Genomic DNA, 25,736 nt, shown 5'->3' with positions numbered 1-25,736 from the left:
CCATTATTTAGTTATCACTCCCACAGTATATAACATTATATTCTTGCTTAGGCACACATTGTCATATATTTTGTATGTATCATTATTTAGTGGTTATATCTTCAGTACGTAACCTAATACTCACGCTTTGTTGAGTTTCGCTAGTAAGCATGATTTGTAATTTATATTAATAAATTTATATTTAAGTTAATCATTTGATCTCAGTTAATAACCAGTATACAAACCTTATGTGCCAATTCTCCTTACTTCTAAAGAACGTTAGAAAAAAAAAACGAAAGGTGAATCCAAATATATGCCATTTAGTCATTTTACAATATGTATTTACATTTTAATTTCGACAACCTTAATTAGCTGCAGGAAGCGAATTAATGAGAAATAGTAAATTTAACGTTTTTATAAACTATTATAATCGTCCATAACTAACTCCGTGTGATGACTGTCTTTCATGACATTTAATTCATCATCAAGAGCACTTCTTCTGTCGCACATTACGGTCGATAAGGCAGTATTACAGTTCTCAAGTAGTTTTTCTGTTTCCGAATTTAAATGTTTTGGTCTGAAATATATGCTAGGAATGGTCTTAGTTTTTATGTATGATTTCAAATATAAGGTTGATGTTTCCCACATTTCGTAATCTTTAACACGACAAATCCTTTCCTCCAAACTTTTTATTTCAATCTGTTTGCACTTTCTGTAGTGGAACAGTGACTGCCTTTCCTTCTTAAGAGACTCACGTTCGTGTACTTCTTGCTCTTCAAGTTTCTTTTCTATTTGTGCTTTCCTTTCTTCCTTTTGTTTTAAACGTGATTCCTCTTGACAAAATTTATTTAATGTTCCTAGCAATGCTCCAAACATTCTGCGATTTCGGGCTATTGACTCAGAATCAGAACATTGCGCTTTAAGAATTTCTTGACGTGTAGGTAGTTCTCGAATAACTCTTGAGTTTAAATGTGGCCTAATTTTTCTTGTTTGCATTAACGGAGGCGAAGATAATCTATTAAACACTGACTTGGAGTCATTGGATCGTTTACTCATGCTTAATACACACTTTTTGAGAATGCCTACGCCATTTCTATTGTTTTCGGGCCTGAAAAAGACAAATAAAAAGGAGTAATTAACAAACAGTTATGAATAAATATTGTAATGCAGATCAAGGCAGAGAGTGTCACATTTATTTTGTGATTGAAATAAAATTCTTTGTCTTTAAGCCAACCCGCGAAGGGCATCTCTGGCTACGTTGGTGAACCTATAAAAATTATTGCCGAAAAAGATATCATAAAATTGGATATTAGATCTCATTTGGTCTCAAATTGTGTGTGTGACGAGTCAGAGGTGGTAGAACTATATGAGAGCTATACCTTACGGGTGTGCCCAAAAAATATTTTGTGGCATGATAAACTAATAGAAAATAATTTACCCACAACAAAAGGTTGTGGTCATAAAAGAAAACTTAAGTTGGGCTGTCCTTTTATGCGCTCAATCGTGATGGGGAAAGAACTATACAGCTTGCAGCATGATTTCTAATCGTTACCTTGTAATGAATAATCGATCGCATCAGTAATCGACTAAGTTAGTACACGCGAGTGCAGACGCAAAAGATAAACAATGACGGGCAGGTATATAGTAAAAACTAAAACTAATTTTGTAATATCTTGGTGAAAAAAGTTAACAAAAAAGGTATTGCAATAAAAATAACAATATAGATTTAATTCCATTTCAGGTTTTACTTTTAATGAAGATGCTGCAATTTTCATAAAAATATGACACTGAATAAAAATTGAAGCTAGACTGGGCATTTTTCATTACACCTAAAAACCCATTGACATCATATACCAAGAGGTGCATTTTAATGTCAAAAAGATGGAAGATACACCGTATCGACACTTGTACCGGTGAATGACTTGAATTTTCGGATGTATATTTTTTAACGGCCCAATTACGGTTGTCGTTTCTATAGTCGTCGTCGACTTTATGTGCAAGTCGCTCTCACCATCGCTTCGATTCAAAATGGTATTACGGTAAGGCATTGAAGCGACATCGACAGTTTAAAATAAAAGTTGGCAACAATTAAAAAAGCGTTGGCAACACTCCTTTGTAATTGACAAAATAAGATAAAAATTTGTTTGTATTTTGAATTCTAATTTCGTCTCTTTCGGAAAAATAAAAAATATAGTGAAAAATGGATATTATAAATGCGTTACATATCTTAAGTTCAAGTGAGGATTAAGTGGAAAATGTATTAGTAGTGCAGCGGCGAGTGCAGCAAACAAACATATTTGCATTGCCTGACTCTTGATTGTGTTGTTCCAAAAGTTTATACTGCTCTTTCAAGAGTTCAATAGTTTTTTCTTTCCTTGATGACTTTTTATCATCGAGAAGCTTGGATAGAAGTTACATCAGACTCGTCATCAGCATTGTCCACTGGCTCATTTTCCAGATCAATATCGTCTGTTAAAATTATGTTTTCCGTACTTTTTACTCCAAGTGCACGACCTGGTAGATTCAGTTACTTTTGAAACTGCATTACATTCGTGAAGGACACTTCCCAAAGCGACAAAGTCATTTGCTTAAAAATACCACCTCCAGTGCTGCTGGCTTCACACTTATTGTGCACAATTGTTTTTTAGTTTTAAATTTTAAATCTTTCCAAACCTAGAAGAACTTTAGAAAACTAACTAATAAAAACATACAAAAATAATTTTAATTTTAACATACTTTTTGCCAGTCTCTAATCGGTGACCCATTTACATTTAATTTTGAGGCAATGGATTCCAACCTGATTTAAAATTAGCTGGAAAATGACCTTTACTTACCCTTTTGCCAAAAATGTTTTTTTTTTTTTTTTCAATTCGGAAACCAACATTTCGAATTGTTTTGCTGTTCTTATTTTCATGGTCAAATATCAAATACAAAAAAGTTACAATATCAACGTCGACTAAAAAATACAATGTCGTCACAATATTTTACGGTGACAGATTTTCTTAAAATCGACTTCACGTCAATCATTTGTCGCTATTGACAAAAGCGACAACCCTATTATCATTATTATTGCCTCGACTTCATTTTGCGACGCCGACGACAACCATAATAGGGCCGATTATTTTGGAGTTCTTAAAACTATATTTGCAGATGTGGCAAATATAGGATTGAGGTCCTGATCGGCCTTAGATTGGCAAAAGTTTGACATCTTTAAAAGAGCGAAATATTTACATAAATGCTTCGCCCAAGTCTCGCAAATGATCCACAATCGATAAATATGCCACAAATTTCCCACCCCTACCGACCGAGGGGGAGACCATCCCCATACGTAGGGATCGCGTACACATTATGATCCGCACCATGATGGGTTACCAGTAAATAATTAAAATCAACACTGACAGGGTCACCATCGCATAGTTTGAGCGATGTAAGTCAGTATATAAAAATTGATATCTACTAGTTCTAAAAGGAACATTTATTCAAATAGACGAAATAAGAAAATCAGATGGTACAGTACCGCTTAAAATTTTTAACATCATTATACAATTAAACATAATGCGTCTACTTTTTAATGAAGGTAATCGAATTAATTTTAACCTGCTAGTATAAGAGGGCATAACAAAACAAATTTAAACCTCTTAAAGCAAAAAGCAAGAATTGCTTCTGTACGGACTCGATTTTATCAAAATAAAAGGCAATCCTGTTGTGTCAAAAAATTGTGGTGCTCCGTGCTTTTGAAAAAATTATTAGTTATATGTTTTATTAAATTAATTAATCTGGTAAAAAAGTGTATTAAAGTGTTCAATAGTGATTTTGTAACTCAAAGTGATAATTGGTGTAGTGTTTTAAAATCTTGTTTTGTCTTTTAAAGTAATATCAATTTTCAAATTTTGTAGTTGTACATTCTCCTTTTATCCTCTTTCTTTTGTTACATTAGCTAATTAGTTGTTGTAACATATCGTCTTGTTTTGTTTGTCATCTCATAAGAGTTGCCAACATTTAAAAAAGAATAAAATAAACAAATAAAAAATTCCAGCTACAGATCTAATCTTGAAAATATAGTTGTAACTTGTGTATTAAAAAAGAAATAATTATAATTAAAATAATAATAATTAAATAAAAAAATGTCGTGCCCTTTTGAATTGTGTAATATTGTTGCAGAGGATGAATTGTGTGTTACCTGTTGGTTTTGTCTTAATCAATGGCATGCAAAATGTGCTAGGATTAATGCAAAGTTGTAGACACAATTAGAAATAATGTTGGTGTTGTGTGCAATGTAGGAAACTATCTGCAGACTTTTATAATTTTGTAAAGGATTTGCAGTCGGAATTGACATCGATGAAAAAACATTTTTCCTCCCTATCACTCCGATTCGAGAATTTCTCTACATTGTTTGAGAAATACCAAGAATTAGATGAGTTTGTGTCGTCACCGTCAGTTTCTGGCCAGAAACGCAAATGGGCTGCGAAAAAGGCACCAACTAAGGGAATGCCTAGTCGCAAAGCAATAGTTTCTGTGGAGAACACTGATCCACAACCGGTTTCAGTTAATATCACTGAAACAACTGAGACTGGACGTGAACAGTCGTATGCCAGTGTTGTTACACACCCAGTTCCGGTAGATAACAGCGGTATAGGTAAAGGGGTAAATAATCCTGAAGTTATGAGTATTGATAGTGAGGTTTCTAAGAAAACCTCACAATCTACTCGTAACATACAGGAATTATCACTTCCTTCACTTATCACTAGTGATCGTCCCGAGACTGCTACTGGCAAAACTCAACCTGTCCAAAGATCATTATCTATGGCTCCCGCCATGAAAATGATATTTGCAACAAGGTTTGCGCCAGAAACAACGGCCGATGACATAATCTATTATATAAAATCAAAAATTGAAGGAGATTACCTTTTGAGATGTTATAAGCTCCGATCTGCATTTTCTGAAAGTAGATCTTCTTTCAAAATCGTTGTGCCTGAAAATATTTTTGTACAGTTGATTTTAAAAGAATTTTGGCCTGCTAGGGCATTTATTAAAGAATTTGTGGAGAGATCCGATAATTTAGCTCATTTGCCTCTTAGACCAGATTCGGTGCCAAAAAACTAAATGACTCATTTTCTATTTGCTATCATAATGTAAGGGGGCTTAATACAAAATTAACCAGTTTATATACTGATAGCATTGGTTTCAATTATAATGTATTGGTTTTCTCCGAAACTTGGTTAAAAACATCTATATTAAATAGTGAAATTTTATGTTCAAAATATCAAATATTTAGAAAAGATCGTGTTTGTAAAAAAGGTGGTGGCGTCCTTATTGCAGTTGATACCAAATATACCACTAATTTAATTGATCTAAATGATTTTCTTGATATAGAATTTGTTGGTGTTTCCATTGAATTGGGCATATCTAAATTGTTTGTAACTTGCTCTTATATTCCCCCTTCATCTTCATTTGACATTTATAATCAGCATTTATCAGCAATAAATTTAATCACTGAAAAAAGGAAAGATTCCGATCACATTCTTATCCTTGGTGATTTTAATATGCCCTCCATTAGGTGGCTTCCAATGCCAGATTCTGAAGCTTTGATTCCTTTGCCATCCGAAATGAACAGTTTGTGTGACTTAAATCTTTATCAAATAAACAGTGTGAAAATTCCCTCTTGATTTGGCGTTTGTAACACAGCATTTTGATATATTCAGAATTCTTCCAATATGCACTCCTGAAGATATATACCATCCAACTTTATATATCTCCATGACTCACAGTTATGTAATTGAAGAAAGTCAGTCCGACTTATTTAAAACTGTCCTTAATTACAAAAAACTAATTTTCGAAAATTTAATACCCTCATTTCCTCCGTAAATTGGGCTTCTGTGTGCCTGTGTAACAGCCATAAAGATTTAGAATATATAATAGATAAATTTTATGATATTTTAAATAGATTTAAAATGGAATGTGTTCCAACCACTAGAGTTAAAAATTCAAATAAATATCCGTGGATAACCTCTGAGTTATCAAGTTTAAAAAACTCTAAAAATAAGCTTTTTCGTAAATATAAAAAATCAGGCTTAACAATAGACTACACTAATTACTCTGTTGGTAGATCTAAATATACTTTAGAGTCTCGTAGATTGTATAATCTTTACCTAGACAAGATTAAAAATAATTTTAAATCCAATCCTAAATCTTTTTATGATTTTGTTAATCTAAAACGAAAAGTTTCCTCAAAGCCCTCAGTATTGAAATACAACAATGAAGAATTTGTCACAGGCACAGATATTGCTGAATCTTTCGCAGATTTTTTTGCCACAACCTATTCCAGTACATCTTGCCAAATTAAAGATTTGTATCCTTATAAGTTGTCACAGGCTGATCAAATTTGTATGCCTTTTCTACAACGCCAGGATGTGTCCAATAGTCTGCGTAGTTTAAAATCGATTAAATGTCCAGGACCGGATGGCATACCTAATATAATTCTTAAATATTGTTCAGAAACATTAGCACTTCCGTTAACTATATTGTTTAATTATTCACTTAAATTTGGTCACTTTCCTACTTTCTGGAAAAAATCTTATATTATACCTTTACATAAGTCTGGTAGTCTTACTAATGTGTCAAATTATAGAGGAATTGCAAAATTAAGTGCCATACCAAAATTGTTTGAAAAAGTAATTACTACAGTAATTTCACAGAAAATTCAATCTATATTGAGTCCATATGGTTTGTCCAGCATGGTTTTCGTAGTGGTCTTTCAACTACAACAAATCTTATACAATTTACGTCAACAGTAATAAAAGGATTTGTTCAGCGTAAACAAACTGATACAATTTATACTGATTTTAGTAAAGCTTTTGATAGGGTTAACCATGAACTCCTAATATATAATTAACCGGTCCTCTTTCTTTTATTTATCAACGATTTACCTAATTCCATAAATTACTCGAAATTGCTAATGTACGCAGATGATGTTAAATTATTCATTTCTCATAATTGTGATAAACGAGCTAGTTTACTTCAAAACGATTTAGATAGCCTTTTTAAATGGTGCAGGTTAAATTGTATGGAGTTAAATTTAAGCAAATGTAAGCATATGTGCTTCTCCAGATCTTCTTCTCTGATATTACAATATAAAAGAATTTTCTGATCCATATATAACAAAACAGTTATTTACGTCTCTTGTTAGACCTATATTGGAATATGGTTCTGTTGTATGGGATCCTCAATATGCAATATATTCAGATAAAATAGAATCCGTGCAAAAACAATTTCTGCTATTTGCCTTACGAGGTTTACATTGGAATAGTGATTTTGTTTTGCCTTCTTATGCTAGCAGGCTAAAATTAATTAGATTGCCTACACTTAAGTAATATGGTTATTAAAATTTAATTTGGGGTCCATCGATACTCCAGATCAGTGAAGGAATCTACAGTTGATAACACATATCCATTTATACTATAATGATTTGATATAGCTTTAGATCTAAAAAAAACATATGCTTAAATTTTTTAAATTCAACTCCATGCCATTGAGATGACACCAATTAAAAAGACTTAAATAGCCTCTGCAGTAAGTCAGCATTTATTTGAGATTTATGAGTCATGAATAATTTTACATCATCAGCGTACATCAATCAAAAATATTTGCGATATATTTGATATTTTGTCATAAAATTTCAGTATTCAATATAGACGGATTTAACCAAGTTTCGGAAAATTATAAAATGTTGTATTCAAAGGCAAAACAATCAGTGTATTATCGAGATAATTTAGATTTTAACCCCTTACATTCTGATAGCAAATTGATAAATCATTTTTTAGTTTTTTGAAGCAGAAACTGGTAAGTGAGGTATGTGAGCTAAATTTTCTGATTTTTCTACAAATTCTTTTACACATGCCCTAGCAGGCCAAAATTCATTCGTAATTACCGCATCGAAATGATTTTAGGGTAAAACAAATTTAAAAGAAGATCTACTTTCTGAGAATGACGAATGTAGTTTGTAACATCTCAGGAAGTAATCTCCTTCGATTTTCGACTTCATATAAGAACTTATATCCTCAGCAGATATATCTGGTGCGAATCTCGATACAAAAACCATTTTCATGGCAGGAGCCATAGATAATGGTTTATCTTTAACTTGTTGAGATTTTGAAACTGAGTTGGAAGAAGCACCAGGAGCCGGCTGAGGAGCTAACATACAATCTGAAGCGTCTTGTACGCCAGAAGCATCAACATTAGTTAAATACTTCTTAGCAGTCCTTTTACGCTTCAGGCCAAATACGACTAGTAAGGAAACTAATTCATCTAAATTAGCCACGCCACGAAAATTGCATTAAATCACAACATTCGGAGGTAAATATTCCAATATTCTTATTAATTTCTCGAATTTCCGCAGATATTTCTTTCGAAAAGTTATAAAACTCTACGATAATATTTCGGTATTTAATACAACCCCCACCTTAATCCATTAAAATCTAAATTGAGGGCATCAGCAACATTTACCTCAATTCCAGCACAATGAGCATGTGACCGGTTGAAGCAAAGCTAACACTCAATTGTTCCAACAGATACAGTAGGATTCTTACAATTACTCAGATGACAAAATTTACTGTAGCGGGAATTGAACCGAGAAACTTTTAAGAAGGACAGAAATAGATTAATAAATAAATATATGGCAACTCTCCTTTATGACAAGACAGAATGTAGGAAAAAGGAATAACAAAAATTTATTATAACAACAATTAGAGAGGTTAGAAAAAGATGAAGACAATTCTAACTTGAACAATTGAAACAAGAATAATTCCAATTACACTAATATGCATAAAACACACTACTCTAAATCACTAACAAGTATGCTTGTAAGAAATATACTTATCTATGATTTTGTACTAATTTTGTCGCACACGTTAGTTAAAAGTCTTGAAAAATAGACTTTTATTAGTTTTCAATAAAAATTACCAAAAAATATCAACTATCTCACGACAGGGTTGTCAGAATTTTCAAGTTTTTATAGGTATTATTTCCCACAATTAAAAAATAAAAATGAAAATAGAATCCCTTAAAAATTCTGTTAAAATCTAAAATATACCGAATATATGGTGATACTGATGATATTATGATATTATTTCCCACAATTAAAAATAAAAATGAAAATAGAATCCCTTAAAAAATCTGTTAAAATCTAAAATATACCGAATATATGGTGATACCGATACTTAGGGTCTATACGAAGATCTGGACCTGCATAGACAATTTTCTTCATAGATTGTATAACCCATTAAGAAAACTTCAAATACGAAATTTAAATTAAATCCGGTGGATAATGTATCTAAATCATCAAAATACCGAATAAAGGGAGGTACCGTTATATGGAGGATACAAAAATAATGTGATGTAAGCCTCGTATGAATTAGTATAGTCCATCACAACAAACAGGTTACGGGCCCAGATACGCGCAATTTTAAATCGATTATAGTGAAAAGTAATGAAAATTCTACATCGATAGAGATGAACTACGCACTATTTCCAAAACTGGAAACAGCAATAATATATAGAAGTTTAATGTGGAACAGCTGCTGCTTGAGAGGTTACGGGCCAATATTAAATCACTTATGGTGAAAAGTAAAGAGAATTATACATCGATGGCCATGAACTACGCACAATTTCCACACCTGGGAAAGAGCAATTATCTATATGGAGCTATTGCTGCTTGAGAGGGATGTTGCGTGATGGTAAAGCGAGAGCTGCTATTGGTTTGGCTGTGGAAGGGTCACAGAAGGTAATAATCAAACAACATAAGACTTCAAAGAATTCTGGGACGCTTTGAAAAAACATCACGACAAGGCGAGTATAACCAACAAAGTTAGCCTAATCCGCAAATGTCATCGATGATGTTTACTTGAAGTCGTGCAATAGAAGATCACATAAGTGAATATTTATCGATTGAGGATCGTTTGCGAGACTTGGGCGAAACTTTTCAGGATCAGGAATATACCAATTTAATATCATCATTAAAAATGAGACCAGAAGCAGGTCTTACACTGGATTTAGTGAAGGAGAAATTGTTGCAGGGATAAAAGCGAAAGTGCGGTGGTGAAGAGAAATTGTCCAAGTTTGAGACAGAACGACGACAGAGTTTATGTTGCTAGTAATAGTGATGAGCATTTTTGTTTTGACATATATGATATCAGACTGAACGGTGATTGGAAATATTATTTATTCATTCTATACCATTATACTAAAGCCCCCAAGGTCAATGAATAGTATTAATAACGTAAATAGTATGTTGATTCTGCCGCAACATGTCATGTGAGCCGCAAGATGAATATTTTATAAAAATCAACAAGAATATTAGAAACGTTATATATATGTCCGATGAAATTGATTTAAGGCAGAACCATAACAATAAGGAACATTTCGTTGGTTCCTAAATTAGATAGATGTTTGTTGTCAGTTTGCAATTTAACTAGTCAAGGTTTTGATGTGATATTCAAGTCCGGTGGTTGCTCGATAACTCAGAATGATCGTGTGTAAACAAAGGCAACACTGAAATGAAATTTGTATGTGTTGGAGCATAAAGGGATTGTCATGAAAGTTTCTAGTAGCAGTTTCTAATAGTAGTATTTGCATACGTGGCATAGACGGCATGGTCATAGAAATTTGCAAATAATTAAAACTGTAGTGAACTAAAATAAAGTAGAAGGAATTAAGTCCAACAAATGCAATTCTGTATCGGCAAAGCAAACAAGACAAGTGTTTACAAAGAAGTCAGAAACAAAATCGCAGAGTATATTATTGGATTTAGTGCATTGCAATTTATGTGCCCCTATGCAAAATGTAACACACTCGGGAAATAAATATTTTATGGCACTGACCGACGATTTTAGCCGGCATTGCACTTTTTATTTTTTATCATCGAAGGATCAAGCATTTGAGAAAATAAAGGAATTAGTTGAAATGTGTGAGAATCAAACGTTTGCAGGTTCTACGAACTGATCAAGGTGGAGAGTTTGTAATAAGAAAATGAAAAAATATTTCAAAAGAAAAGATACAATGCATAAAGTGACGGAAAACCGGAAGCCTGGTAGAAATGGGCAGATGTACGTTATTTGACTTACATTTTTTATTGAAATATTGTGCAGAGGCTGTGAATAGCGCCAATTATATTCAGAACCGCATGCTGTCAGCATCTGTAGACGTTACACCTTTTGAATCTCTCCCAATTTGAGTCATATCCGGATGTATGCATGTGCGGCGTATGTGCACGTAAGTAAACAAAAACGTAAAATATTAGATGATGTTGCGGAAAGTATAATCTGGAGGCTGTGTCTAGACCAGATAAAGAGCAGTGTTCAAAGCCATGAAATCGGAAATGAAAGCGCTGAATAAAAATAAAACATGACATTTGGTGAAACTACCAACAGACATGAAAACAGTTGTCAGTAAGTGGATCTTTAAGGTTAAAGAGGCAGCTGATGGTGAGAAAAATTATAAAACGAGGTTTGTTGCAAGGAGGTTTTCACAGAAGTATGGCGAGATCTTAGTACTATTCGTGAAACAATCACCAATTAGGAGCTTATTGATTACTGCAGGTCATCATGAATATATCATATACATATCAAGACGGAATTTTTATATGGTGGGTTGAGTGCCGAGATTTATGTAGATTAACCTGAAGGATTTATTTTACCTGGAAATGAACATCTAGTATGTAAATTAATACGTAGCCCATATGGACCAACTAAGTCGGCACGTTATTGGAATCTTCGTTTCAACAAAGAAAAAAACAGCCCTGTTTGTATGTAGTTAAAGGTGATGCAGATTCAATAACTTATGTTTTGAGTTTTATTTGAAAATAATAACGTATATTGAAAAGCTATTGGATCATTGCTGTATATTTCAAATAATACTGGTCCTGATATTTTCTTGGCTATCCAGGAATGTAAGTAGTCCTACGGATGTGCACTATATAGAATTATAGGGTTCTACGATACTTAAAGGGCACTAAAAATATAAAAAGTGTGTGTAATACGGATGCCGATTGGGCCGGAGACATCAACGGTCGTAAATCGAATATTTTATTAAGCTTCGCGATGCAGAAAGCAACCAAATGTTACGTTTTCTTGAACGGAGCCTGAGTATGTCGCTCTTGCTGAAGCATCTCAAGAACTTTTGTGGTCCATTCAACTTATGAAGGAATTCAAATTAAGTATGACTACGCCTGCGATTTTTGAAGATAATTAAAACTGACTGAAATTAATGCAAGATCTGAAAGTAAATCCAAGAAATAAACATATCGACGTGAAATATTATTTTCTACGAGACTAATGTCAATCGGAAGCTGTTATATTTGAACATTGTCCAACATGATAGCAAATACACTCACAAAGCCTTTACAAAAACTTAAGATATGTAGTTTAAGAAATTTAATTAGTTTATGTTATGTAATGTGATATAAGCCTTTTATAAATTAGTATGGCCCATCACATTTGGTAAAGCGTTCCCGTAAAGTACTTTAAGTTACATTCACCCACGGTGGAGTTCGTACTCCGACGAAGACTCAGGTGAGGACGACGGGCATGTGGACTCGCTGGGAACTTCGTTGCTGCAGCACGACGCAATATACCCTCATTCGTTGTAGTCTCGCAACCGACTTAATCCAGAACAATTTATGATGTGCACCGAACTCATTCTCAGCATCCATTACATCGCACCGATCAGAACTGTTGGTATTTTATTGTTGGAAAATGGTCAGGCTTAATCCTATTATTATTGTTTTTATAAAAACAAAACATTATTGTTATTTTTTTTTTGTAACGTTCATGTAAAACGAAAGCATAACAAGTGGAGAGAGATGAAAATCTTTATAAGTGCGATTGTAAGATTTAGAAGTTTTTCCAATAGAATTTTAGATTTAGGTAATTGTTTGGTTCCTCTTCTATTGAGCTCACAATCTCGTCATTTGGGTAAAAAAGATTTTTTGTAATAGGAGTTACTTTTAAAATAACTCCTGGGGAGAATATCCCATACAAAGAACTGATGAGGATTGGTGGCTCTTTCCGAAATTTAGGTATTCCTTGCCTTACTCCCTGGTAAAATTACCATCATTCTCCACTATAAACAACAAACGCTGTTTTTGTTGTGCTTTTATGGTTTGAAATAAAAGCCAATGTTTGTTAATACTAAAGGTGTAAAGATTTATTGGATGATGAGCGTTCACAGCTACTAATTTAAAAGTAATGAAGAAGTTACAATGTAGTGAGTCAGACTCGAGTGACAGACAGAACAAGACTGCACAAGCTGAAATGGCGGTAGCACGGCGTCCTATTATATGAGCGTTGCCGTATAGGATGTTGCAACATGAGATGCCATACTGTTAATGTGGGTTGCCCCAACATCTCCCTCCTTAAGATGAGAAGGTGATCTTGAAATAGGTTTGACTGGTTGTCTGCGACTTGTTATTCTTTGAGGTCCAGTTTGGTGAACCTGTTTGAGTTGCAAAATGTTCTTGATGTTTAGGCAAAGCGATTTCGAATTCTTCAAGTAGTACGTCCAATGGTAGTTTTTGTCGATCTTGACTGCTTGACTCTACCGATTCTCTATGTCGAAGTTGATCAGTATGAGCTCGTACTAGAATTTTTCTGTCCCCAACCTCGATTAGAGTGTTATAAATGACTTTTCCTTTACGCTCGACTATTTCGCCTGTTGTCCAGTAACTTTTGTTTCCTTTGAAGTTTCTTGCATAGACCAATTCTCCGTTGCTAAACTCTCTGTTTTGGTACCGTGTTTGGTATTGTACTGCTGTTCCATTTTGTGATTGACGTTATACTCAGGCGATTGTTGTTTCCTTAGAACGTCGAAGACCGTTCTCATTTTTCTTCCGATGAAGGATTCTGCTGGAGACTTACCTTCTGGTGCGTTGGGATTTGGTGTGGATCTGTAGACTTCTAGGAAGGTTTGGAGAGATTCCGTAGGCGTTTCTTCCCCTTCGAGTTTTTTTTAATGCCCGTTTAAGTGTATCAACGAAACGCTCGGCTTGTCCATTTGAACTTGGATGAAAACGAACAGTCCTTGTGTGTTTAATGCCTTTTTTGCTGCACCACTTCTCAAATTGTTCTGAACAGAACTGTGTTCCGTTGTCCGAGACTAATTGTTCAGGATTTCCGAAGAGTGCACAGTATCCGTTTAACATTTTTAATGTTGCATATGTGGTTGTCGTTGTTGTCTCGTAGATAACAGGGTATTTTGAATACGAGTCGATGATAAGAAGATAATATTTACCTTTTTCTGGACCAGCATAGTCTATATGTATCCTTTCAAGAGGGTGTGAAGTTAATGGCCATGGGCAAAGATTTGTTTTCACTGGACTTTTTGCCGCATGTTGACAATTTTTGCATTTCCGAACAAAGTCTTCAATTTGTTTGTCGATGTTTGGCAAATAAACATAACTTCTGGCGATGGCTTTGCTGCGTTCTGTTGATAAGTGTCCTCTGTGAAGTTGTTGTAAGATTTGTCTCTGATATGATTTAGGAATTACTATACGATTATTGAAAAGAATGCAACCATCGAACGTCGAAAGATTTTCCTTGCGGTTGAAAAATTGAATAATTGTAAAATTCTGTTTGAATGTATTTGAGGACCATTTGTAAATCCGTGTCTTTTGTTGTTGCATCGACGATCATTTTAAATGATACTGGGAGAACTGACATAGTTTCATTTACCTCGTTACGTATGTCTTCTTCGAATGATATTGAAGCCACTATAAAGTCATCTGGGGGTTTTTCGTGATTGTTGACTTTTGTTTTGCACAGACCTGGGGTACTGTTATCAAAAACTGTTTGATAATTCGTTTTCGATTCTGCTATTTCATCAACATAGGTTATTTTATGACACCATGAGGTTATTGGTTTCTGCCATAGATTGAATGATTGAATCCAATCGATTCCCATGATATTGAGTTTTTCTATATCTGTTATATAACATTTTAATGTTTTTGATGTTTTGTCGATTGTGACGTCACATTGAAATTCTCCTAGAAACTTGATTGAGTTTGCGTCGCTAGCGTTGTCAAAAGTTTCGTAGGCTTCAGGCTTACCTATAGCTTTCCATGTGTTGATAGATACAATTGATATGTCTGACGCAGTATCAATTTGAAGTTTTACAGGATTGTTGTTAAATAGGACAGTTGTGTATTTCCTTAAGTCGCGGAAATTAATGTTGTGTTTTGAAAACTGCCTTAGTTTTGAATGATTTCCTTGAATTGCTGTATTTCTTGAATTCGTTCTGGTTGTTTTCAGATGATGATTTGAAATTCTTACCAGTCTTAGCGATGTTGCAAAAGTTATTTTTATGACCCACTTGATTGCATGTTGTGTATTTATGTTTCTGGAAAGGACAAAATTTGACGTAGTGAAGGTCTCCGCAATACCAACAGGGTGAATTGGGTGTTTTGTGCTTCTTAAAGTCTTTTGCGTGCTTGTTGAGTGAACAGAAGATTTTTGATTGATGTTCAATGAGAATGTTGTCCGATTTGAGATCTAGAATTCGTTGTGTTTCGTCTACTAGTTGATCTAGGTTCATTGTAGTGTTTTCATCATCCAGTACCTTTAGTAAGCGAAGTCTTATGTCGTGGTCTTTTGCTGACTTGAGTCCTTGACGAAAATGAGACGTTTGAATTGGTCGATTTTCAGTTCTTTCATTTTGAATAGTTCGCATTGTAGGTTTACTCTGCTTGCGTACTCTCTGAAATCTTCGCTGTCGCCTTTTGCTAGCTGAAGGCATTTGTATCTTTGTGAGACTTGTGTTTCTGTTTTACCAAAGAGTTTCTTGAGTTTCTCTACTGTATCCTTTAGAGTCATATCTTCAGGTTTTGCTGGTAATACGTAGTTGGCAAACCTTTCATGTACTTGGTTCGACATTTTTCTCCATAACAAGGCCACTTTGTCATGTTCTTCGAGTGAGCTTGCTTCTTTTTCGAAAACATGCACAAACCTGTTGTACCACGCTTGAAATATCAGACCGCTCTCTGGCTCGTACACGAATGCTGTCATTGACTGTGCTAGTGATTCCATTGGGGCTGCTTTGGATGAATTTGATGTTTGTGGTGAATTTGGTGCTCCTTGTGATTGAAGAAGATCAGCCATATGCTTTAGCAGTTGCGTTTGTTGCGACATTGCTTTTTGTTGCTCTGTTAACAATTGTAGAATTATGTCTTGAGACATTTTTGCGGATTGTTGTGTGTGCAATTATTGATCAATTTCCACTATCCTCGTCGCCACTTTTGTTGTGCTTTTATGGTTTGAAATAAAAGCCAATGTTTGTTAATACTAAAGGTGTAAAGATTTATTGGATGATGAGCGTTCACAGCTACTAATTTAAAAGGAATGAAGAAGTTACAATGTATTGAGTCAGACTCGAGTGACAGACAGAACAAGACTGCGCAAGCTGAAATGGCGGTAGCACGGCGTCCTATTATATGAGCGTTGCCGTATAGGATGTTGCAACATGAGATGCCATACTGTTAATGTGGGTTGCCCCAACAGTTTTTATAAAAACAACAATAATGGGATTAAGTCTCACCATTTTTTATTATACCCTTCACTTTGGAAAGGAGGGTATATTAACTTTGTCATTCCGTTTGTAACATCCCTAAATATTCCCGTTGACCTAATTCGATTTAATGATGTCCGTCTGTCTGTCAGTGTGTCTGTTGAAATCACGATACAGCCCACATTAATTGACGTAGAGCGTCAAAATTTGCATTGTGTCTAAGATGGTTGGCATTGAAAATAAGATATATCGGTCCACGTTTTGGTATAGTCCCCATAGTGTTTGTGGGTCATAATGGTTTCTAGCTCGTGTGACGAAACATAGGTCAACGTTTTGGTATAGCCCCCATATAACGGTACCTCGCGATATTCGGTATTTTGATAATTTTTGCCAATTTCTTTCACATATTTTTCTAAAAATTGGTATTTGTAGGTCATAATGGTTTCTATTCTAGCTCGTGTGACGATACATTATATGTATAGGTCAACGTTTTGCTATAGCCCACCATATAACGGTACCTCGCGATATTCGGTATTTTGATGATTTTTGCCAACTTTTTTCACGGATTTGTCTAAAAAGTGGTATTTGTAGGTCATACTGATTTCTAGCTCATGTGACAAAATATTGTATGTATAGGTCCACGTTCGGTATTTTTATGATTTTTGCAAAATTTTGTTGGTCATAATGGGTTCTAGCCCCGGTGGCGAAAAATTGTATGTATAGCAGCGGACAAAAACAAACGAAACGATTAACGCACCCATCTTACGAAGACACATACTATTAAATTTTTTCAATCATTTTGCACTCCAAATAAAACAAACCACAAACATTTCAATGTCAGAAGTACACAAACAATATGATTGCCTTAATGTACTTCGGCTGCGAGTTGCCGAGCTGCATCGTTTACGAAAGAATCGCCGGTAAACGTTTGCAGTGCGAAATGATGACTGGTACATTAAGAGTATATTTCAGTTATGTTTTTGTTTCCAATCATCTACAAAATCAGTACAAAATAAGAAACGAGTCCCGTTATCTTAATATCGGTTTTATTTCGTTTCGTACTTCAAAGAATGTATAGGTTCAAGTTTTGGTATAGCCCTCATATAACGGTACCTGCCGATATTCGATATGTTGATAATTTTTGTAATTTTTTTTCACGGATTTGTCTAAAAAAATTGTATTTGTAGTTCATAATGGATTCTAGACCGGTGGCAGAACATTGAATATTTAGTTCCACGTTTTGTATAGCGCACATATTCGGTATTTTAATAATCCTAGTCACTTTTACGCACATAAAATTTTGTCCATAGAGGTTCCCATATTGGTATAGCCCCATATTACGGCCTCATTCACTTTATGGTTTTTTGACAAGTTTAACTCCATTATCCAAACGGTCTTAGTGGTATACGAAGTTTAAAGTAAAACATCGACCTGCACATTCAAATATAGCATGATCTCCGCAGTCCATGTGTTGAAAAATGTTTCCGTCGATTTTGTGATGGATATTTTCATATTCCTCGCAGTGAAGAAGGCGGCTAGATCAACTATGTAAGATTTTAACCGATCGCAAATATCACCAATGATGGGTCCGGATGCCACGCGTACAATCATCTGCGTACGTTATTATATTTATGCCGCCTGGAGGACGTGGAATTTCGAAAAGGTACAGGTTAGACAGATCCGGAGATATCACCCCACCTTGGGGAACTCCCTGTTTTACTCTACGGACTTCGACTCCTTGTTTCTGATTTCCACGTACGACTGGTGTCCACACGTATAGTTAACTATCCAAAGTTTCAAACTTGGCAGAGAGTGGTGCGCTCAATTTCCTCAAACCGTATGACATGATTGGCTGTATCAAAAATTGTGGTGGTACCTCCTCGTCTGTGAGAGATCATATATGGCGTAGGATCCCTCTCTTAGCCCTGTCACTCCAAGTGTGCTCTATAAATTGCAGTTGAAATAAAACGGCAAATCTGTCACTTCAACGCGACTAAACCGTTTCCCACTGTACAGATTCCCACAATCGACATGCTCCCCCCTTGCACGAGTGCAATCTTCATAAATTGTTGGGTGGTTTTGTTATTGCAACTTCTGCTGGTGTTGTAACAGTTCGGCTTGTCTTAAAAGGTCATGTGGGTCCGGCATACTGATTTAATTGTTGTTGCCGATTTAAGTATGTTGTTATCTTGCCTATGATAACCATTCTAAGCTTAATTGATCGATGATTATATTCTCGAATATTGCCGTTAATTTGACCCATTTTATTGAAACATTGTAGAGTGTTATTTTTTCCGAACTGAAAACTGCGGGTTAGGACCATTTATATTTCTGTAAAAATAGCTACATAAAAAACAACTACAAAGCAAAAAAGCATATTTACATAAAGTGTTAAAAGTTTCTTGGTTATTACCAACTCATATAAATACCATCTAACCCATTTTGTTATAGACCAGGCATGTTTTTTGAGTATAATCCAACTTGACCAAATAGTCATTATTACATTTAACCACAGGTTAAAGTTTTTTGTGCCCATATGTATGGCAACCAGACCATCTTCTTGTCCGAAAAATTCTCTTATTGTTTGGAAGTCACTGACCCAACCGGGCTCGTAAATACTACTTTAAGATTGTAAAATTAAAGATATATGTTGACGAAGTTGACCATATATTTCTTCAACGGAAATCCGTACGATTTTCCCGTAAATACGAAATTGATCATATATTTCTTCAACGGAAATCCGAACGATTTCCCTGTAAATACCTTATAAGCCAGTTTCTTTTGCAAGGAGTACAGGAAATTTATACATTTTTCTCTTGAACGGAAATCCGTTTGATTTCCTCGTGTATATTATAAATGTTTGCTCTTTAAGTAATAGACGTATTGTTTGACTGTCCGCTAGCATGTCATTAACATATATTCCTTTCCCATTTATATTTGCTGCTAGCGGCCGATCAATTTGCCATCCTGTGGTCACCTGCAATTATGTTTTTATTGCCAGGAAAGACTCACAGCCAACACCACTTATTAAATTTCCATAATATTCGATAGAAAAGGAAAATTTAATTCTTTGCCGTCCATCCGTTCGATGGTACGATGTCTCATTTGAAAACTGTTTACTGATTTCTTGAAATTCTGGTCGTACAGAAGCCCGCTCGCCACATTTCCACAACAATACTTTTACTATCGTGTTTTGTTTTAGAACACATATTAACTGGAGCCAAGTCGGTACTGTCGTTTGTTATTGGTCCGTAAATATACCAATCATAAATTGAATTTTGTGCTATCATAATTATTTTCTTGTACCGTTGTACAATAGATGGGAGTATGTCACTTCCAATCAGCATGCCTACTTGCGCTGATACCACGAATCCTGGATAAGCAAGGTTTATATCGTTCACATCATATAAATCTGAATTTGTAAGCGATCTTGTTGGTGTCATACTTGTCAGATTTTGAACTACTAGAACATTTGCATTGATTTCAAAGTCTTGTTTGTCGGCACATAGAGTTACCTTACATGTTTCGTAAGCGTTTGCAACTACTGTACCACATAAACCACTTATTTGGAACTCAGCCTTTTTTTGTTTTTATGTTGAGGCTATTAACTGTATTACTCGTTACAAATGATCGTTTTGAACCAGAGTCTAAAGAGCTCTTACAGTTAAAATTGTTTGATATGTACTACCGCTGTTGGCAACATAACATCATCATTACTCAAAGTAATGACTGTCTAGGTATTTGTTCCTAAAATCGAACTGGAGGAGCATGACAGTTCATTTTGCTTCTCATCAATTGCTACGTGTGTTTCTGTACGTCGACTAGGTCGTGGATGAGAATGCCCGCACTTCTACGGTCTACCGCATTATCATTCGATTGTTGTTGGGAGTTGTTTGTTAAATGAAACTTAGTACGATGCTTCAATCTTTCCAGTACAATCAATTCTTTCCAGTACTTGATGTCCATTAATTAAGAAATCTTCCATTTTCGACAATTCCGGTAAATCACAGTGGGATTCAATGGATTGTTCCCACAGTGTTGACACAATTTCAATTTTTCATATTTCTTTATAATTGTATTTGTTTTAATGAAATGGAATTTTATGAAATGTAATACGCTACTAACTACGTGCTGTTACGATCAGCTACGTTTATATTACGTTTCGTTTTGTACGTATCGTTACGTCTTCACTAACTCGAACTATTGCTTTCAGTATAAATCATTTAATATCATCAGATATCGTGTTATCCCTTTACATTGGCCTTTGGCTCAATGAGTAAATAACTTTCACGGTATTACTTTTTTTTGAATTGAAATCATTTACTGTCATGAGCCATGATGACTATGGCTAGTCATCACCAATTGTATCGTAAGCATATTTTTACAATATGAGTATTGACATCTAAGTCAGCAGATTATTGCCGTATTAAATATTCTTGTTGTTACAATTAGGGCATTGACATCAGTGTCAACACCTTATTGCAACTATTAATCTTTATTTGTATTTATCTGTTAACTAATCTCCCTTTAAGAAGTGGGTGTCCCAGCCACGTCGTAGCTTTCAACAACTCGTTTCATTTTTTAGAAGCACATATCTTTAAAGGATGATAGCGCCGCTGAACGATAGACCGGCGGTCATTTCAATGGCAAAAAAACATCTTTGGAGAACCATTTGATGTTACGTCATCTCTAAGCTCTTTAATGATTCGCAGGTTTTGATATTTGATATCCAGTAAAGGTGAAGATGATATTCCTCGTGTTTTCATAAGCATTACCTTCTGGTTGTTGTTGTTGTCATTTATGGTAGCTGTATTTTCAAAGGTGATGAGATAAGTACCCCTTATACTTATTTCAGGACTGTTATGTGTTTTAACCCGCACAGATTGATTGTTCATTGATTATAATCACCCTCGTCCACAAATGTTAAAGGTTTCAAAAGAATATGTCGGGTGTGACATTCGGCAGAACCTCCTGAATGAATCGCACGCGCACAAGTATTATGCTTCATTACTCTACAAAATGTTGTTTGGATGGCCTTTGCACAATTGTTGACAGCTATGACCCTATCGTCACAATCGGCAATGGTGTTATCTTCCAACTGCAATATAGTGTTGTTGTAACTTACAGGAAATATTATTACCTCTTGGCAACTGGTCTCTACTCTAGGATATTCTATGATCTGTTAAATCTTTTCTATTTGACTGTAAAACCTTTACATTAGAAATTTGCATTATGTTAACAATAGATACTTCTGTGAGCTTTTCAACAAAAATAGACTTCAAATCATTATTATCAAAAATTGACGGATTTTTAATACTAGTTTTAGCCAATGTTACAGGTTAACATTAAATTCTGAATTTCTGTTATAACAATTCTATTTCTAGCCAAGAGTACATCGTATAGATGAGACGTGTACGGCGTGTTATATTAGTTTCTTTTATGATTTTGTTAACCGCGTCTGTAAGCCGATTTATTTGTTTTTGAGTTTCTGTATTAATCAAGAATTGCCTATTGTTTGATTTTATAAGTTATGACTCCGACATCTTAAGTCTTTCAAATTCTGCTGCGTCCGGAGTTCTTGCCACAACTTTTAATGCTGTTCCTAGAAAATCTAACTTTATTGTTCCCATACTATAACTCTACCACCTAACACAGGAATGTACCTTGAGTGTAAATAGTCAGCGACGCGAGCATTTGCTATGATTAAGATGATGAATATATGTAGAAGGAAAATAATGAATAAGATAATGTTAAAGCATTGTATCTCGATTTATAATCAGATCTGTTAAATTAAAAATTTAGACAAATATCCGTCATTTCAAATTGTCTTTGTGGACCACCCTCCCTTTAATAAGTACTGAAGTACCGAGGTCAGCCTGTATAATTTCTTCAGAATGTAAGGGTGACAATTTGAGGAACTGTTTTTTATCCGTAGAAAAGATGTCAATATGTTAAATATCACCCGAGTAACCTGGCATTGACGTTTCACTCAATTCCTGTTTCTTAGGGTGCTTATTTGCTTTACACTCACTTGTGCCGTTCTATGTGCAAGTTTGTGCTCAGTATTGACTATTTCCACCTGTTCAGATTTGTCTAATATGTCTGTAACAAAACTTTTACAATACCAGATCTTCGTTTCTGAAAAGCTTTCAATTCATTTTAAATATTAATGAGAATGACCGCAATAACAGATTCTCAATTCTCGGCTTGAATAACGAGACTGATGAAATAATACAACCGGTTAGATACCAAAACCCCCCCCCCCCCCCCCAAAATATCTTTTCGAAGAAACTACAAACAATCTCCCAAATGTTGGGTAAACCTAATTTTCACATGGTATCTCTTAAGAGAGAATCAAACAATAGACGAAAATACAAACTTATACTGAGTCGCATTATAAGGACCTAGTTCGTGCTCTAGATTCTGAAAAGAAAAATTATTACACCTATCATATCAAGAGCTCAAAAGGACTAGTCGCCGTGATTAATGGGCTTCATAGTTCTACACCCCATAGAGGACATAAAAGATGCTCTCGCAGCAGAAGGATTCGAAACAAAGTATATCATCAACATTTTCAAAAAAGATGAAGTTCCGCAACCTATGTTTTAAGTAGAACTAACATACGAATATTCGCAACTAAAGAAAAAGGGACAATTTCATCCAATTTATAGCCTTAGGCTTCTTTGTAATCGCGGTGTGAAAATAGAAGAACCTCAAAAAATAAAAGGCCAACCTCAATGTACAAACTGACTCACCCAACCATAAAAATTCAAATATAGAATCTATCGAAAAATTAATCGTCACCATGAATTCTTTAATGACAAGTACGCAAAGTATGATGCAAGAAATGGTGAGAAATCAATCTATGATACAAAAAATATGTCAGTACACATGTGAATTCTAACACTTTCCTAAAGTCCGGGGAAGAAATTGACAATGCAGTTAAAATATTTACTTCGATAGTCAACACCGCTATCAATGTTGCCACTCCCACTAAATTTTCTAAACCAGAAAATAATTCCTACGATCCATCGACCATTCGAAAACTCGTGTCTGATAAAAGGAAGGCCAGAAGAGAATGGCAGAAGCACCGCTCACCTAGGTTTCGGGAAAACTAAAAGAATGTGAAAAACTCTTAAAACAAGCACTCAGATTAAACGAAGTGCGAAACTTAAAAATATTCCTAAATAACCTTATGGAAAGCCACAAAAAATTTGAATAGACATATCGCCCACTAAACTCCAATTCGCCTAGAAAATGGGACTTGGGCAACACCTTAAATCTGTATTACCCTAAATCCCAGATAATCGACAGTTGTTCAAGCTCTAATTGACGACATTGTTCCGAATCCAATACGATTTTCTCTAAAAGAAATCAAAAGTTCTATAGCCTCGACGAAACTAAAAAAAAGTCCCCGGGTAAAGATAGAATTACTCCAAACATGCTCAAGAAATTACCAACACCAAGAAATTACCAAGTGCACCGCATGGTCACAAACATTAGAATGGCATTCGAAAGAAAGGGATACTGTCCCGCGTTATTTATAGACATTTCCCAAGCGTTTGACAGAATCTGGCATCTTGGAATTCTATACAAAATTTGTGAAACTCTACCAAAAAACACTCATAAACTTTTTTGTAGTTATTTTTCAAATCGTACATTTTTCAAAATCGAGAAAAATATTGGCTGGCATCTCACAGGGTAGTATCTTACGACCAATTCTGTATGTGTTCTTTGCTGCCGATATGCACACAACCAATGAAACTCTCACCTCAACGTTTTCTGATGATACTGCTTTAATTAGCATACACAAGGATCCTATGATAGTGTCGGAAAAACTACAAAACCATGTAGATCTTCTCGAAAATTGGCTGACAAAATGGAGAATATCGATAAATGCAAGCAAGGGCATACACGTTACTTTTGCTCTAAGACGTGAACTTTGACCCACGATAAAAATCTTTAATACTCAAGTTCCACAGAAAGATACCGTAAAATATCTCGGAATGCACATGGACCGAAAACTTACATGGAAGCAACACATCGATGCAAAAATCACGCAAATTAAACTAAAAAAGGCCAATCTTGAGTGGTTAATTGGTATACGTTCTTCTATTAAATTAGTCCTATTATATAAGACTGTAATAAGCCAATTTGGACTTATGGCATACAGCTCTGGGGCACAGCTAGTGCCTCTAACGTAAATAAGCTACAAAGACGACAATCGAATATTCTTCGATCTATTACAGGTGCACCATGGTACATAAGGAACAAAAACATCCACAAGGACGTAAATATACTTACCGTTGAAGAAGAAATGCCGAAAGTACTTAAGCAAACTATCCTATTTTTCGGAGGACACGATAGACTGCGTAGACATGACACTCTTTGTATCAGATAATTTATGTTTCGTCTTACTCTCTCATTATTTTCAGCTCTTGTCTGGCCAATTGAACGTTTTTTTTTTCCATCGCCCACTGTTATACTTCTACAGGTAGTAGAAGCTGCTTCTGTGAATAAATCGATAAGACTATTACAGTAGTCCGCGGGATGATTAGTGAAGAAATCGATAAGACTATTACTGTAGTCCGCGGGATGATTAGATATAACTGTATCTAAACAAAGCAACATTATATCCGTAAGACTACTCCTGTAGTCTGCGATTCACTTAGATATAACTGTATCTAAACTAATCTGAATTACCTAATCAATTAATTCACGGATATAACTGTATCCACAAGCCCACAAAAATCAGGCATCTATATCTTAAAACAAAAAATAAAATTAACAATAATTAATATTTAAAGCATGAAAAAATATAGGGTGATTGTATTGACAACCTCCCTATAAACAAATAAAAAAGCTGTAAAAAGTAAAAGCTGAATACCCTCCACCATTTGGTACAATTTTCAAAAAAAAAAAAAAAAAAATCTTGAAAATACCCAATGTAGCCGTATATTAGAGTCTATACGACGACGTGGACCTGCATAGGCAACTTTTGTCACAAGCTATTACAATAATCAAATGCGAAATTTGAAAATAAATCTGTTTATAGTATATCTAACATCATCAAAATACCGAATGTAGGGAGGTACCACGGTGGTTATAAAACGTGGATCTGCACAGGCGTGGACCTGCACAAACAATTTTCTGTCATAAGCTGTAGCATCCATTACGAACTTCAAATGCGAAATTTGATACAATTCCGG

At 34.9% G+C, this 25,736-nt stretch overlaps 1 protein-coding gene across 1 annotated transcript in view; it reads right to left on the bottom strand.

Annotated features, from left to right (window-relative positions):
• Positions 1–283: 283 nt before the first annotated feature.
• LOC131803009 (pinin-like) overlaps positions 284–25,736 on the bottom strand; it is a 69,007-nt gene continuing 43,554 nt past the window's right edge. The window contains exon 2 of the mRNA XM_059123879.1: positions 284–1,087. Coding sequence (XP_058979862.1) covers positions 394–1,087 — 694 coding nt within the window. The 3' untranslated portion in view covers positions 284–393. The remainder of the gene's footprint in view (positions 1,088–25,736) is intronic.

This window comes from Musca domestica, unplaced genomic scaffold, assembly GCF_030504385.1.
Source record: "Musca domestica strain aabys unplaced genomic scaffold, Musca_domestica.polishedcontigs.V.1.1 259, whole genome shotgun sequence".
In the NCBI taxonomy this organism is placed as follows: Eukaryota; Metazoa; Arthropoda; class Insecta; order Diptera; family Muscidae; genus Musca; species Musca domestica.
The sequence above is the reverse complement of the archived record's forward strand: the minus strand, read 5'-3'. Positions and strand labels throughout refer to the sequence as shown.